The sequence below is a fragment of the Terrapene carolina genome, unplaced genomic scaffold (assembly GCF_002925995.2).
Source record: "Terrapene carolina triunguis isolate 2854851 unplaced genomic scaffold, T_m_triunguis-2.0 Scaffold130, whole genome shotgun sequence".
NCBI classification, from domain to species: Eukaryota; Metazoa; Chordata; order Testudines; family Emydidae; genus Terrapene; species Terrapene triunguis.
The window spans coordinates 15,581,462-15,596,042 of NW_020664481.1; the positions used below are offsets into that span (position 1 = coordinate 15,581,462).

Here is a 14,581-nt window from a genome sequence, read left to right on the forward strand (position 1 = left end):
AGACACATCTGCGACTGTCTCCCAACCCAGCCTGTCAGCACACTCCCAGAGGCTAGCGCAGATTAGGCGGAGGAAGAAGAAGACGCGTGAAGACATGTTCTCAGAACTAATGGGATGCTCCCGAGCCCAGGCAGCCCAGCAGACACAGTGGAGGGAGAACTTGTCACAAATGCACCGAGCAGTCATGGAACGGGAGGAGAGGTGGCGTCAGGAGGACCAACAGGCTACTGAAAAGCTGCTTGGACTAATGAGGGAGCAAACGGACACGCTCCGGCGCCTTGTGGATGTTCTGCAAGACCGGAGGCAGGAGGACAGAGCCCCGCTGCAGTCTATCTGTAACCGCCCTCACCCGCCACCAAGTCCCACACCACCCTCACCCAAACTCCAAAGAAGGAGGGGCGGCAAGGGCCGTTAAAACTTTCAGTCAACCCCTGCAGACTGCTCTAGCACTAGAAGGCTGACATTCCCCAAAATTTCATAAGTCCTTTCCTACCCACCTCACACAAGCCCCCGTCCAAGTTTCACCCCCCACGTTTCATGTCTGGTTCGCAATAAAATGTTTGTTTCTCTCCATTACTGTTTCAGTCAGGTTCTTTTGAGGGAGAGTCTGTCTGGAGGGGGGGAAGGGGCTTGGTAATTGGGCAGGACAGTGACCTTTAGCAGGGTACAGAGGCGGTGTCAGGTCCAGCATCAGGACACATACACAGTGCAGTCACTGGTTACCCTGGTCAGTCTGGGAGGTGTTTTTCATGTTCTCCATTGAAATAACCAGTCCACCAGTGCGGAGCCTGGCATTCCGGGAGTTTAGAAGCATCATTTGCATCAGAACACTGAACCCGCCCCCCGCCACAGTCTGCGTCCCCGGTTTAAAATATTCCCGCGAAAACAGCAACACAGACAACGGTGTTCATTAACAAAATCGAAATGATTTTATTTTTTGGGAAGGGGAAGGTGGTGAAGGGGGTATGTAACTGGAGAGGATAGTCAAAATGAACTGGGTAAAGAAACGGGGGCAGGTTCAGCTTTTCTGTCCACAAACTGAAAAGTCACTGGTTGCCCTGCTCACTCAGGAACCTAGCTTTCAAAGCCTCCCGGATGCACAGGGCGTGCCGCTGGGATCTTCTAATGGCCCGGCTGTCTGGCTGGACGTAATCAGCAGCCAGGCTATTTGCCTCAACCTCCCACCCCGCCATAAAGGTCTCCCCCTTGCTCTCACACAGATTGTGGAGCACACAGCAAGCTGCAATAACGATGGGGATATTGGTTTCACTGAGATCACAGCGAGTCAGTAAGCTTCTCCATCTCCCTTTGAGACGGCCAAAAGCACACTCCACTACCATTCTGCACTTGCTCAGCCGGTAGTTGAACAGTTCTTTTTCTGTGTCCAGGGCGCCAGTATAGGGCTTCATGAGCCAGGGCATTAGCGGGTAGGCTGGGTCCCCGAGGATGACTGTAGGCATCTCCACATCCCCAAGAGTTATTTTGTGGTCTGGGAAGTAAATACCTTCCTGCAGCCGTCTAAACAGACCAGAGTTCCTGAACACGCGAGCGTCATGAACCTTGCCCGGCCATCCGACGTAGATGTTTGTAAACCGTCCCCGATGGTCCACCAGTGCTTGCAGCACCATTGAAAAGTAGCCCTTTCTATTGATGTACTGGCTGGCCTGGTGGTCCGGTCCCAGGATAGGGATGTGAGTCCCATCGATAGCCCCACCGCAGTTTGGGAATCCCATCGCGGCAAAGCCATCTATGATGACCTGCGCGTTTCCCAGGGTCACTACCTTTGGGAGCAGTACCTTCACGATTGCCTTGGCTACTTGCATGACAACAACCCCCACGGTAGATTTGCCCACACCAAAGTGGTTCGCGACTGACCGGTAGCTGTCCGGCGTTGCAAGCTTCCAGAGGGCTATGGCCACTCGCTTCTGGACAGTGAGGGCTGCTCGCATGCGGGTGTCCTTGCGCTTCAGGGCAGGGGACAGCAACTCACAAAGTTCGAGGAAAGTCCCCTTCCGCATGCGAAAGTTTCGCAGCCACTGGGATTCATCCCAGACCTGAAGCACTATACGGTCCCACCAGTCCGTGCTTGTTTCCCGGGCCCAGAATCGCCGTTCAACAAAATCCACATGCCCCATTGCCACCGTGATGTCCTGGGCGCTGGGGCTCGTGGTTTCTGACAGCTCTGTGCCACTCTCCGACTTCAGGCTCTCACGGCGGTGCCGTAGCCTCCTCGCCCGATTTCTCTGCATCTGCCTCAGGGAAAGGTGTATGATAAGCTGCGAGGTGTTGAGAACGGCCACAAGTGCAGCGATGGTCGCAGCGTGATCCATGATCGCAGTGCTGTGGCGTCCGCGCTGTCACTGACCAGAAAAGTGCGCGAACTGATTTCCCGCCGGCGCTTTCATGGAGGGAGGGAGGGCGTTAGTGACAGACGGATGACGACAAATTTTTTTTACCCAGAAGGCATTGGCGGCTCGACCCAGAATTCCGATGGGCAGCGGGGACTGCGGGAACTGTGGGATAGCTGCCCACAGTGCACCGCTTCCAATATCGACGCTCGCCCCGTTAGTGTGGACTCACAAAGTCGAATTACTGTCCTTAGTGTGTCCTTAGTGTGGACACACACGTTCGACTTTGCAATATCGATTCCACATATTCGATTTAAGTAAAATCGAATTACCCTCGTAGTGTAGACATACCCTTAGTGACTAGACGGAGGTCTCTGAACTTCTGGCCTAAGACATCCTCTGATTTCTTGTTGAATCCAGTTGTAAGAGGCGCTGGGCACAGGAGTGTTCTAGCTGAATGATCACTACATCCAGATCCATAGAACAGTGAAACGCCAAATCAATCACAAGCAGAGAAACAGAGTCTCCATCTAGCAAGGACAGCATGAGTCCTACTAGACATCCTAGAATGCCAAATCAGGGCAGTCAGGATAAAAACAGCTCCCATCAACTATAACATTTTTTTTTTTTTTTTTTTACCTGCAGCCGAGTGACACTCAAAGGTGTGAAATTCTTTTCTACTTTTGTAAACATCAAATACAATAATACATCACTTCCCATATGATTCTTTCAGCTGAATGCCCCCCACTGGTCAGCACAAGCTTCAGACACGCATTGAAACTGGCTTTTGGAAAAAAACTGATCCATGTATCCAAATGATCACAATAGAATGATCACTAAAACCCAAATTCCACTGTAATACTCTCCCACGTACACACAAATTGCTACAAGGCAGAGTTTATAGGACTGTCTTAATTGTGAGCTCTCCACAGCAGGTACTCTCTTATTTTATCTTTCTACAGAACCCACTTTCTACTTTGCTGAATCAAGGCTCTGAAGAGTAGCTCTAGTCTGAAAATAAATCTTGTACAAATGACACCTTCTTATTCAATAGATCTGTATCCTATGTATATTTTGAGTTGGATCTGCTCACTTTGCTGGCAAAAGTGAATTTTTTTCTATTTTTTTACTCTAGTTAGCCTTGCAGAGCTACAGGAGAAAGAGGTGGAGTTTATTTCCTGCTTGTGTATAACCACAGAATTGTCAATTCAGTTCCATTTACCAGGGACAGAATGTGGTCCTGCTACACCTGTGCAAACCCCAGATGGCAAAGTTGTTGCAGAGGTGTCACTGAGGACAGAATCTGGCCTGCAGAATTTTTTAGTACTGGTTATAATACGAGCCAGAATGACCCTGAATTCATGTGATGAAATGGAGATATTGTTTTATCCCGACTCAGTAGAATCAAATAAAATAAGAGGCAGCACAGGTATCAACAGGGTGTAAAATTACTGTCCATCTTGAGAGTAACCGCATCAAATACTCCATTTGGCTTGAAAAGTGTTTTCTAGGACCCAGCTAGCCAAGAAACAAATCTCAGATTGTGGCCCTTGGCAAAAAATAAGAAGTGGTAATCCAAGTTTGTTTTTTAAATAATTTTCAATTCAAATTAAACACTGAAGTAGTAACTATCGATAATGAAATAGTAGGTGAAAGAGGGTTCTCTCACTGTTAGAGAAGGGGAGGTAGGAGTCAGGGGCTTTGCCATTTACTTGCTTATAATTTTAGGCATGTCACTAGAGCAAAGATTTGCTAAGACAGAAGCCCAAATAAACTTAGGGTGGGATTTTCAAAAGTGCCTAAAGGAATTAGGCACCTGACTCCCACAGTCCGTTTGAGCACCTAGATCCATTAGGGTGTGATTTTCAAAATGTGCCTACGTCAATATTCAGGCACCTCCCTGATTTTCAAAAGTGTTGAGAACCCAATAGCTCTTATTGAGGTTGGGATGCTCAGCATTTTTGAAAACCAGGGAGGTACCTAATTGTCTTAGGACCCTAGCGTTAGACTCCTACTTTTGAAAATTTTGCCCTGAAGCTCTATGACTCAGTTTCCCCAACTGTAAAATAGGACAATACCTACCAGCTTCACAGTGCTGTAGCTGGATATAAAATACTTCAGAGCCCTTGGATGAAAGGTGGCATAAAAGGGCAAAGAAATTTGCTCTGGAAAATACAATGCTTTAAATACAATTAAATCAATTGCCATTCCTGCCCTCAACACTAAACCTCGTGGGAGGGGAGGGGGCGAGGAGAGTTATTTTGCTACTTTGTACAGGGGTTGAGCTCAAAGCTTGTGAACTGCCCACCTGGAATTGATGCCACGAACATTTAGCTTCTTCCACTTCTCCAAGTCAGTTAGAAGTGATATTAAACATTATGCGATTTATCTTGTCATGTTTTAATTATATTCATCCCAGAGGCAACCTTGCCCTGAGCTGACACTGTAATTTTAATATACTGCTTACTAAATATGGTGAGGACATCATCTTAGTGAATCGTACTGGCTTCCCTCATTCAGGATACACCAAACACTAAAACGCTGCAGTAGAGGGGAGCACAGAGATATCTTTTACAAAATTACACAAGACTATTATCAACAAGCTGAAACTGATGGACATGAGACCTGACCTTTTTAAAAAAACAAAAACAAAAACAGTAAACACCATGGCATAAATCCCCCTACAAGTCACAAAGACCTGATCATTATGGATACCTTAAATCTAATACTAGGAGTTGGTGAATTAGAAAATAAATTATTCTTTAAGGCCCCAATCCCGCAAGCACTTACACAAGTGCTGTATTTTAGGCCACCGATTTAAAACAAACAAGCAAACAAAAAACATACTGCCTGACGGAACAAAATTAGTTGCAAATATGTGAGCACTCCGCACAATTCCAGAGGAAGGGCAACCTCAGAAGCACATTTCTCCCCCCTCCCCCCCAAGAATGCAAATCTCAATGTAACAAACCTCTAATTTATCAACTTTGGCATAGATGTTGTTCATTTCTACCACCTTGGCTTTAATGAGCGGAATGGTCTCATCCAGGATCTGGGATGTATCGCTTCTAATCTGCACAGAAAACAAAAGTATCTCACAGCAGAAAGCATCATCATGATAAATACACAGCACCTCAACAGCAACTTTCACCTGACCATTTCAAAGCACAAGCTTTAGTAGGACAAGACGTAATGGTCTTAATCTGCAGCAAGAGAGATTTAGGTTAGATATTAGGAAAAACTTTCAAACTCTCAAGGCAGGTCTTCACTACGGGGGGGGGGGGATCGATTTAAGATACGGAAATTCAGCTACGCGAATAGCGTAGCTGAATTCGACGTATCAGAGCCGACTTACCCCGCTGTGAGGACGGCGGCAAAATCGACCTCCGCGGCTCCCAGTCGACGGCGCTTACTCCTACCTCCGCTGGCGGAGTAAAAGCGTCGATTCGGGGATCGATTGTCGCGTCCCGATGAGACGCGATAATTCGATCCCCGAGAGATCGATTTCTACCCACCGATTCAGGTGGGTAGTGTAGACCTAGCCTCAGGGTAGTTAAGTTCTGGAATAGGTTTCCTAGGGAGGTTTTGGAATCCCCATCATTAGAGGTTTTTAAGAATAGGTTGGACAAACACCTGTTAGGGATAGTCTAGGACTCTAGGTTTACTTGGTCCTGGTTCCCCGCAGGGGGCTGGGCTTGATGACCTATTGACGTTCCTTCCAGCCCTACATTTCTATGATTCTATGATTAATTAGGCAAATTACAAAGCACCCCATTGAAACAGCTATTGTTCTACCCAGGATACAAATAAGGAAACTGAAGTTATATGACTTTCCCAAGTCGTACAGGGAGTCAGTGGAAGAACCAGGAGTAGAACCCATGATCCTGAGTGCAAGCCCTTGCCCCCTCCCAATCTAACCACTAGACCCCAACTACTTCCCCACAAATCTTTTCTCAAGAGAGCTTTTCATTTTCTGTTCAGCAGTTCTGTCAATACAGCTAACCATGGTTAAAAATGTATTTATTTTCCTTCCATCCCCTGACTTTGATTTGATCTGAGAGGCGTTGATTCATATTGGGCGGAATACAATTTCAAATAGTTTTTGATAAGGATAACCTGTAGTTTAGCCTACAGCGATCAGCCCTGGTAGCTGATGAAAAAAAACAGGTTGATTCTTAGAGCTTGTCTACAATTAAAACACTGCGCCATTGCATTTCTTCAGTGCAGACATTACCTACGCCGACGGGAGGGGTTCTCCAATTGGCGTAGGTAATCCACCTCCCTGAGACAGAATTCTTCCATTGACCTAAGCACTGTGTACGCAGGGAGTTAGGTCGGTTTACCTAAACCGCGCAGGGGGGTGGATTTTTCACACCCCTGACAAACGTAAACTGACCTAATTTTCTAGTGTAGACCCAGTGCCTTGGCCATCACCAAACCCAATAAGAAAGGCAGAGACCATTTAAACTTAACTAACATTGTTCGATTTGTGCTGTAGACAGGCACTAAGCACAGAAATGTAGGAACTGTCATCCTGGATCAGACCTGTGGTCCATCTAGTACAGTATTTTGTCTGTAACAGTGCGCTGTATCAGATGTTTTAAAGAAGTGAGACTATTCATGATGCACAATTATGGCATAAACTGCACAGAGGAAGTTCCTTCCTAACTCCTGTCAGTTAGTGGTAATTTGTACCCTGAAGCAGGAGGGTTTATACCCCTTACATACATTTTTATTTTATCTAATGGGAACTGTGGCTGTTTGTATTAATATTATTTGTAATACTGTAGAGCCGAGGAGACTCAGCCAGAGATCGGGGGCCCATTGTGTTAGGTGCTGTACAAACACAAAACAAAAGATAGACCCTGCTACAAAGACCTCACTGTCTAAGTATGAAAGATAAGAGACAGCAACTGGATACAGAGAGATGGGGAGTACAAGAAAACACAGTATTGGCCATCATGATCAGCAGTGATATCAGTGCACCAGCGGCCTAATCATTTTCAATTTTTTTGGAGGCATCATCTATATAAATGCCTGATCCTTATTTGGAGTTCTGCGAAGCATGAAGTTAGTGAAAACTGAGTATTACCCTATTTGGTATATAAACAGCCTTCAGTGATTAGCTTAGTGAGAACTAGTCAGATACCATACCTGTCCTCCAATTTTGGGACCGCAAGCAGTACATAGAATACAAAATAAAGTGAGGGATAAGGCAGGAATTGAGAAACAGCTATTCCTCCTGCTCTTCACTTCTAAGATCTAATGTACCATGACTTCTGACTAGTATATTAGAAAATGAATCTACAAAATTGTACACTGCGCCAAATCATTCATATTATTATGCAGATTAGGGACCTGACCCTGCAGTCCTTACTCAGGCAGAGCCCCCCACACCTTGAACTGTCATCAGTGGGAGTTTTGCCTGAGTAAGGACTGCTGGATTGAGCCATTAGAGTGTGGAGGTTTGTACAGGCAGCAGCATATTCTTAAAAGTATGATGCTTGTTTCATTTTAAAGTATCAGAGAAACCTGCCCCTTTCTGTGTGCTAATGGGTTCTGCCATAAAAAAGATTGCGAGCACTTCCAGAAAGGTTGTACAGTAGCAGTGAAGAGGCTGTAATTAGTGCTTCTCTGCTTCTGCTGACTTCTCCCCTCCTAAATTATTAACAATGGAAGCATCAAAAGTAGCAGCAAAGGAACCAAAAAATGAAGGACCCAACACAACAAGCGACACCCCAAACAACTGCTGCAAAGCCATTCATTCAAAAGGAAACAGTGCTGTGGAAGAGGACTCTTGATGGGACTCTCTCCAAGCAGCTTTAACTTCTGTCCAGCAAAGAAGTGGCTTCTTTTAAGTGAATATGAGTGTTCAAGAAATTCCAGTTAACTTCTGGCCTTAATTTAACAAAAACAAAACAGCAAAGCACCCAAGCGAACAATGAGATTAGATAAACGGCGCACAGTAGCAACACATGAACCAAAGGAACAAAGAGGGTGGCTGGGCCTACTTATATAAGGAATCTCGTTGGGCCTAAGTGGGATGGAGCAGAAGAGGGTTTACATAACCTGTGGGCTGTCATGGCTCTGGCTAGAATTATAATTGCCTCACTCTAGGAGCTCAGGGAAGCCTTCCCCAGAGGCATTTTCTGGCAGACGTTTTGTCCCAGAGGCTGAGGATTTTTTTCTCCCCCAGGCCCTTTTCAGACCACTGGCAAACAAGGTTTTATTGGAACTGACTAGAGTGGAATTGGGGTCTTTCAGCTGAGATGATAAGGGAATGAAGCTGTGCTGGCTGACCCTGCAGGAGTTTGCTGTGTATTTTGAGATTTCCCCAATTTAAACGTGCCTGCAGTAAAGGAACTTACACAGTGCTTTCTGGGGTGATGGATACTGGAAAAACTTTTAAGTGGAACTATTTTGGGGAAGGGTGTGATTTAACAAAATAGTTATACTGGCACAACTCCTAACGTGGACAAATTAAAATCAAGACTTTTCTTTGCATGGATAAACACTTATAAGAACATAAGAACATTATGCATGCGATGGTCTTACCATTTGGTCTGGTATGATGGTATGCATCCATGCACGCACCCATACGTACACATTTGGATAAGAACAACATATTGTGCACATTATATCTGACAGAAAACCAGCCCAGACAGTGAGATCCCCTCAAAAGGGAACCAGATTCTCTCATTTCCTTTTTTAAAAGAAAGGTATTTCTGTTAAACAAAAATACAGAATGGGACAGTTAATACAGAGGAGTCTGGGGATCGTTTGGTTAGTGCCCTTTAGGCCAGGGGCAGACAGAACACTCTGCTACACAATATTTACAAAACACTGATTGGTGACAAGTTTGGGGTAAGTCATTTAATTTGCGTAAGATTGAAAATTGACCCTCATATTATCCAAGATAAGGCAGCAAACCGTGTTTTCCAGTGTTGGTTAAAAAGGAGCTGGGGAGAAACCACTTAGAGAGCCTACCACTAGATAACTACAATACATACAAACACAGTTTGGGGATGTAGCCAAAACAACTAAGAAGTTATTCAGACCATGTACAGTGAGGGCAAAAATTATCGCCACAGCAAGGTCAAAGCAGCCATGGAATAAAATCTAAATTGTCTTTGAGGGCAAAAACAAACCACTAGTACAAGATGCAGGAGAGCAAATTTTCCAGCAAGCAGTCAGTGATGAAAGGAAATGATATGCAAATATGATTCAAGAAGAGTCATTCTGCAGCCGTCTGCAGAACCACAGCAACAGAAGAGTTCAAGAGGAGTCAGCCCATAACAAAGAAGGGAAGTACTTCTCTTGGTATAGTAACCTTTTTCCAGCCAGAGAAAGCATGACTGGTCTGGAAATTCCACATGATAAAACAAGATTAATTTCCCCTACATGCAATTTGTTATACTTTACTTTATTGAAGATTAAACTGGGTGCTCAGCAGAAGTACCAGAGCACAATGGTCCATAGGAAAAATCTGTATTCCCATTACTAAGCTTTGCTATGTTAACTTGGAAGATTAAAACGTTTTGAGCTTTGTTTAACAACCATTCAAGTCAGCAAGACTAATCTCAGGGAGGGAACAGGCTGAGAGCAATAGCCTAACACAGAGAGTAAACCGAGTAATAATGGAGAACTAAAACACAAGCCAGGAACGGCATGCAAGCTCCAAGTAGGACAGATATCCAGACACAGCAAAACCTAATGCTGCACATAAAATGGCATCCTTGAATGGGAGAGCCTTCTGTATCAAGGTCAAAGCCTTAGAACCAAAATATGCAGCGGAGTTCTAGTGGCATCAGTTAAATAAGAACTGTGCCAACGTCGGAACCTTAGAACCAAAGCACACACTGGAGTTTAAAGGGTGCCAATTAAACATGGATAGATTTTTGATATCTTAATATTTTTAAACAAATTTATAGTTAATAAATGAAGTCATATTCAACACAGAATCCATGTGTGTGGCTGGAACAATAACTGGAAGTCAAAGATTATGTCCAAAATCTGGTAATCCCAGAGATGTATTTATTTGAAATTAGAAGCTATATCTGTAGGTTCCCATCCTCTGCTCTGGACACCCAACCCATGGGTTAAAACACACAAAATAACACAAAAGGGACTATCCATAAATATAGCCACCCTAGCCCTCAGTTTACTTTCTCCCCAATTGCTGGAAAAAAGAGAGAGCAAAGTTGGGAGGTTAGCAAATGCAGGTTTGGAAAGATCAATGAGGGGAGTGAGTTCTGAAAGAAGTTGCCCCCGTCCTAACAAACAAACACAGAAAGAATGGATTTCCTTTCCTTTAGATCAAGGACATTCCAGCCTGGCAGCCTCTGCCAATTTCAAATGTGGCTGTAAGTCTTGGGGGGGGGAAAAGGGGATCTGTCACAAAAACAGGTCCCAAAACATCTAGGTTTTATAGGTTAAAAACCAACACCCTGCCAGCAAGATTCTAGTTGGAATTCAAGCCTATCTCAAATTCATGCTTAGAGTCTTTGAATCACACACCTAATTTGCATGCAGAGTTACCACTGCTGTGCTGCTAAACCAGGTAATTGTGTGCAGCTATGCACAATTAGCCAGTTGCACATGATCTCACAAAATTTATGGATAACATCATGGTAATGGCATGAGCACACTAGACACAAATTGTGAGTGCATAGTTGTGTGCCTAATATGCTTATTAAAAAAACAAATTCATGACAATTCAACAATGAAAACACAAGTGAAATGGCCAAATAAGATTTCAGTCTTATCCATCTTTAGTTATAAGATTTTAGCACATTTTATTGGGGGTGTCATTTATTGAAAAACAAAAGCCAAGATCCTCAAAAATGACACACAATAAACAAAACATCTTACCTCAGCTGGAAACACATTATAGAATTCTGAAAGGTGCTTCTTGATATTAGCTAAATGGATCTGGTATACAGTTAGACAAACACACCTAAAGAAAATGTTTGCTGTGGACTGTAATGCAATACTGAATCAATGCTCACAATGAGAAAGACAAAAGAATTGCCGAAGGAAGTCTGCATCCTTAGAAATGGGTGGGGTGGAGAACAAAGTCAAATGGAATTTGAACAAAATGCAAAGCTGTCTGCAAGAAGAGCCCTGTGAAGAACTCAGGATTTGCACCCAATGAGGGACAAAACTACCCTCAGTAGCACATAAGCTAAGACAACACTGAAATCTCCTCTAAGCCTGATCCAAAAATCTTCAAGTGCATCGTACCACTGTGATTTATTCACTTTATTTTTTAATATAACACTTTACGTGGCCATTGTCATGTATGAAGGGTTAAACACAGCACAGAGCTGTCTAAAGCAGTGATACTCAGATCTCAGTGGTTCAGCGGCCAAATTAGTGATCAACATTACCCAAAAGAGCCACAGTAGTGTGAATTTGTTTCATTTACCTTTTTTATATAATTACATATATTATTCTCACAGCAAAATGACTGACCAAGTATTCTACCATTGGTTAATAACATAGTAAAAGCATCCTGACTGGTTAATAGTTTAGACAGGTTAATAATTAAAATCACACAGTGTTTTAATATCATGTGCTGCAGAGCCGCAGGAGATACATTGAAGAGCCACTTGCAGCTCCCGAGCCTCAGTTTGAATATCACTGGTCTAAAAAGAGAAATGGGGGCAATAAAATAGGGAAAAGATACAGCTATAACATCTCACATCTCTTTTGGGGTATTCTGCTTTCAGAGCCTCCCATGTGGTGACATCTCAGTGTCTGTACTTTATTTCTAAGAAAGACTATCCAGCTCTGGAGGACAGTAATAGATATTCTACTTGATGGGAAATATCCCATAAAAGAGATTACACCAGCAGAGATTTCCAGGTGTCCATGCATTCCTTTCAAGGATTAGAAATCAGAGCAAAGTTGTGAATTTTCACATATGACTAAGCTAGTAGGTTGGGGGAGGGGGAGGATTAATTGTTTTTAAGAGGAGAGAAGGGCAGTGGGTATAAAGACCCCAGCAATTCCAAGAAGGAAATGAAGAGAGTAGAATTAGATTGTTTATAGGATATCAACATTTCACCCTTAGGTCACTAATTCAAATCTGGACCAACTCAGAACTTGTTAATTATACTTGGCTGGCTGTGAAATTAATTTGCTGGGTCCAAGTCCATGTGCTACGGGACAGTTGTACATTTAAAAAAAAAAAAAAACAGCTCCACAACTGGCACCCATGCTGGCAGTCCCAGAGGGAGACCAAAGACTGTCTAACCCTCCACCCCGATGTGTTCAAGGCAGATTTGAAGAACAACGAAGTGTGTGTTTCTTAATTGTGGCCAGCAGCAGATTATTTTTGCAGCCACGACAGCCTCCAAAGCATGGGAGGAGATTGGGGGGGCAAAGCGGCAGCCTCTCCCTGCAGCACCCAGCTGTTGCTCCTAAACAGCTGTTACCAAGGGCAGCGAGATGTGCTGCATTGGTGTTTGTGCTGGCGCTGCCAGCAGGGATTGGTGCCCTGCACCACACAGCCTCCTCGGGGGCTCCAGGTAGCACCTCTGGAGACACGTGGGGCTAATGTGCACAGCGCTGGAGGCGGCTGCGGCGTTTGGTCGCTGGGACGCTCCCTGGGGCAGCTCACTCGCTCCTGCCTGGCCAGGGCACGGGGAGCCTGGGACTCCATGGGTGGCTGGTGAGTTCCCGACCCACTGTCCCTGAGGCAGGCTCTCGCTGAAGGGCCACGGGAGGCAAGGACTGCGAGACTGGCCACACTCTGAGGCCACCAAAAATGATGTTGTGAGAACCCTGCTCTGCCCATGTTACCTGCTCTACAGATAAATAGAAGAGTTCAGTTTTCTTGGTTAAAGTACTATACCTCCCAAGGTACACCATCTGTGGTCCTAAGATGGAAGGTCTCATATACTACATCTTCCTGTGGCTGGATCTACGCCTCTTACTACTTTACTATTAGAACCTGTGTGTCAAGAGCACTTACTGGTGAAGACAAGCAGCATGCTCAAAGCAGAAAAAAAAATTACCCTTATGTAAATGCTTTACGGAACACCTGATTGAAACACACAAAAAATTCCCCTTGCCTCTTGTTGGCATGTTAAAAGGCCAAATTATTGTTAAATACAAAAGTTGGAGTCAATCCAAAGATTACATGATGGTTATCAGATTCTCAGATACTGTTTAATGTGTCGTTGCAAGGAACCTGTCACTGCAGGTACTGCATTGCAAGGCACAAAATCAGCACACAAAGTGCAGCTCTTTGATTTTCCCAGTCCCAGATAAGGTCAATAATCTGTATACAAGCTAATTATTCATAGCCTGCAGGTTGTGGAAAAATGTTTTCATGAGTAAAGCAAAGATGAAACATGGAAACTAGGTTAGTGTTTGCTGTAGAGGAGGTTGGAAAGACGGAAAGTCTCATGGGAGCTCTGAAAGCTCACAGACCCCTCACCTAAGCAAGATATGATTTCCTACAGGATTCAGCCAACAGCGTAAGGTGTGCTCCTGACCAACAGGCAGAAGGATTCAATGCTCACAGAAGCTTTAATGAAAATCTCCCACAGGACAAATCCAGATGAGAGATGGACTATTTCTTTGGTTGTCCTTTATTTCATCGGCTATAAAACCACCAGCAGTGCAGAGTCACCAAGTCTAATCACTTGGCTTGAGCAGCTCCTGACATAGAATTGAAACAGTCCTCATCTTACAAGAGACCTCAGACGGCTTTTTGGTCCTGAAACCTGAGTGACTTCTCTCAGCAGTCAGAATATACTACATTTTGGACAGACTATAAATGCCATATTAGAGCATCTTAAACTTATACATAGGTGCCAAGATACTCAGACTTCTGAGTTTCATATGCTCCTTTACAGCTATTTTTGTCAAAAGCAGAATGGAAACAGGACTGCGTGAATGCCCATTAATGCTCAACTGTACTTTCAAGATGTTTCTCCTCTGAACTCCTCAGAAACCCGGGAAGACCTCTCTGTTTATCAACATGCAAAATCTCTTCTTCCAAAAATAATGATACTTTCTCTTCATGACAAATGGCTATGCCCCTGACACAGCTACATTCAGTGTTGAGTGGGAGCAGGAAAAGGAGTGGCAACTGGATACAGTGCTACAGTATCCAGTTTGCAGGAAGCTTCTGAAAATTCTCAGTACTAAAGTTTTGAAGTGGGCATTCTCCTCAAGAAGCCTGCCGCCAGGACTGGTCATTCCACTGTGAAAGCAAAGGA

General features: G+C 44.2%; 1 protein-coding gene across 3 annotated transcripts in view; it reads right to left on the reverse strand.

Moving 5' to 3' along the window:
- Window positions 1–14,581, reverse strand: part of BCAS4 (breast carcinoma amplified sequence 4) — a 68,393-nt gene that overhangs the window by 38,339 nt on the left and 15,473 nt on the right. For 2 of the 3 annotated variants that reach the window (XM_026652822.2, XM_026652823.2), the window contains exon 3: window positions 5,320–5,421. The exons of the other annotated variant lie outside the window; for it this stretch is intronic. In XM_026652822.2, coding sequence (XP_026508607.1) covers window positions 5,320–5,421 — 102 coding nt within the window. The remainder of the gene's footprint in view (window positions 1–5,319; window positions 5,422–14,581) is intronic. 3 annotated transcript variants of the gene reach the window in all.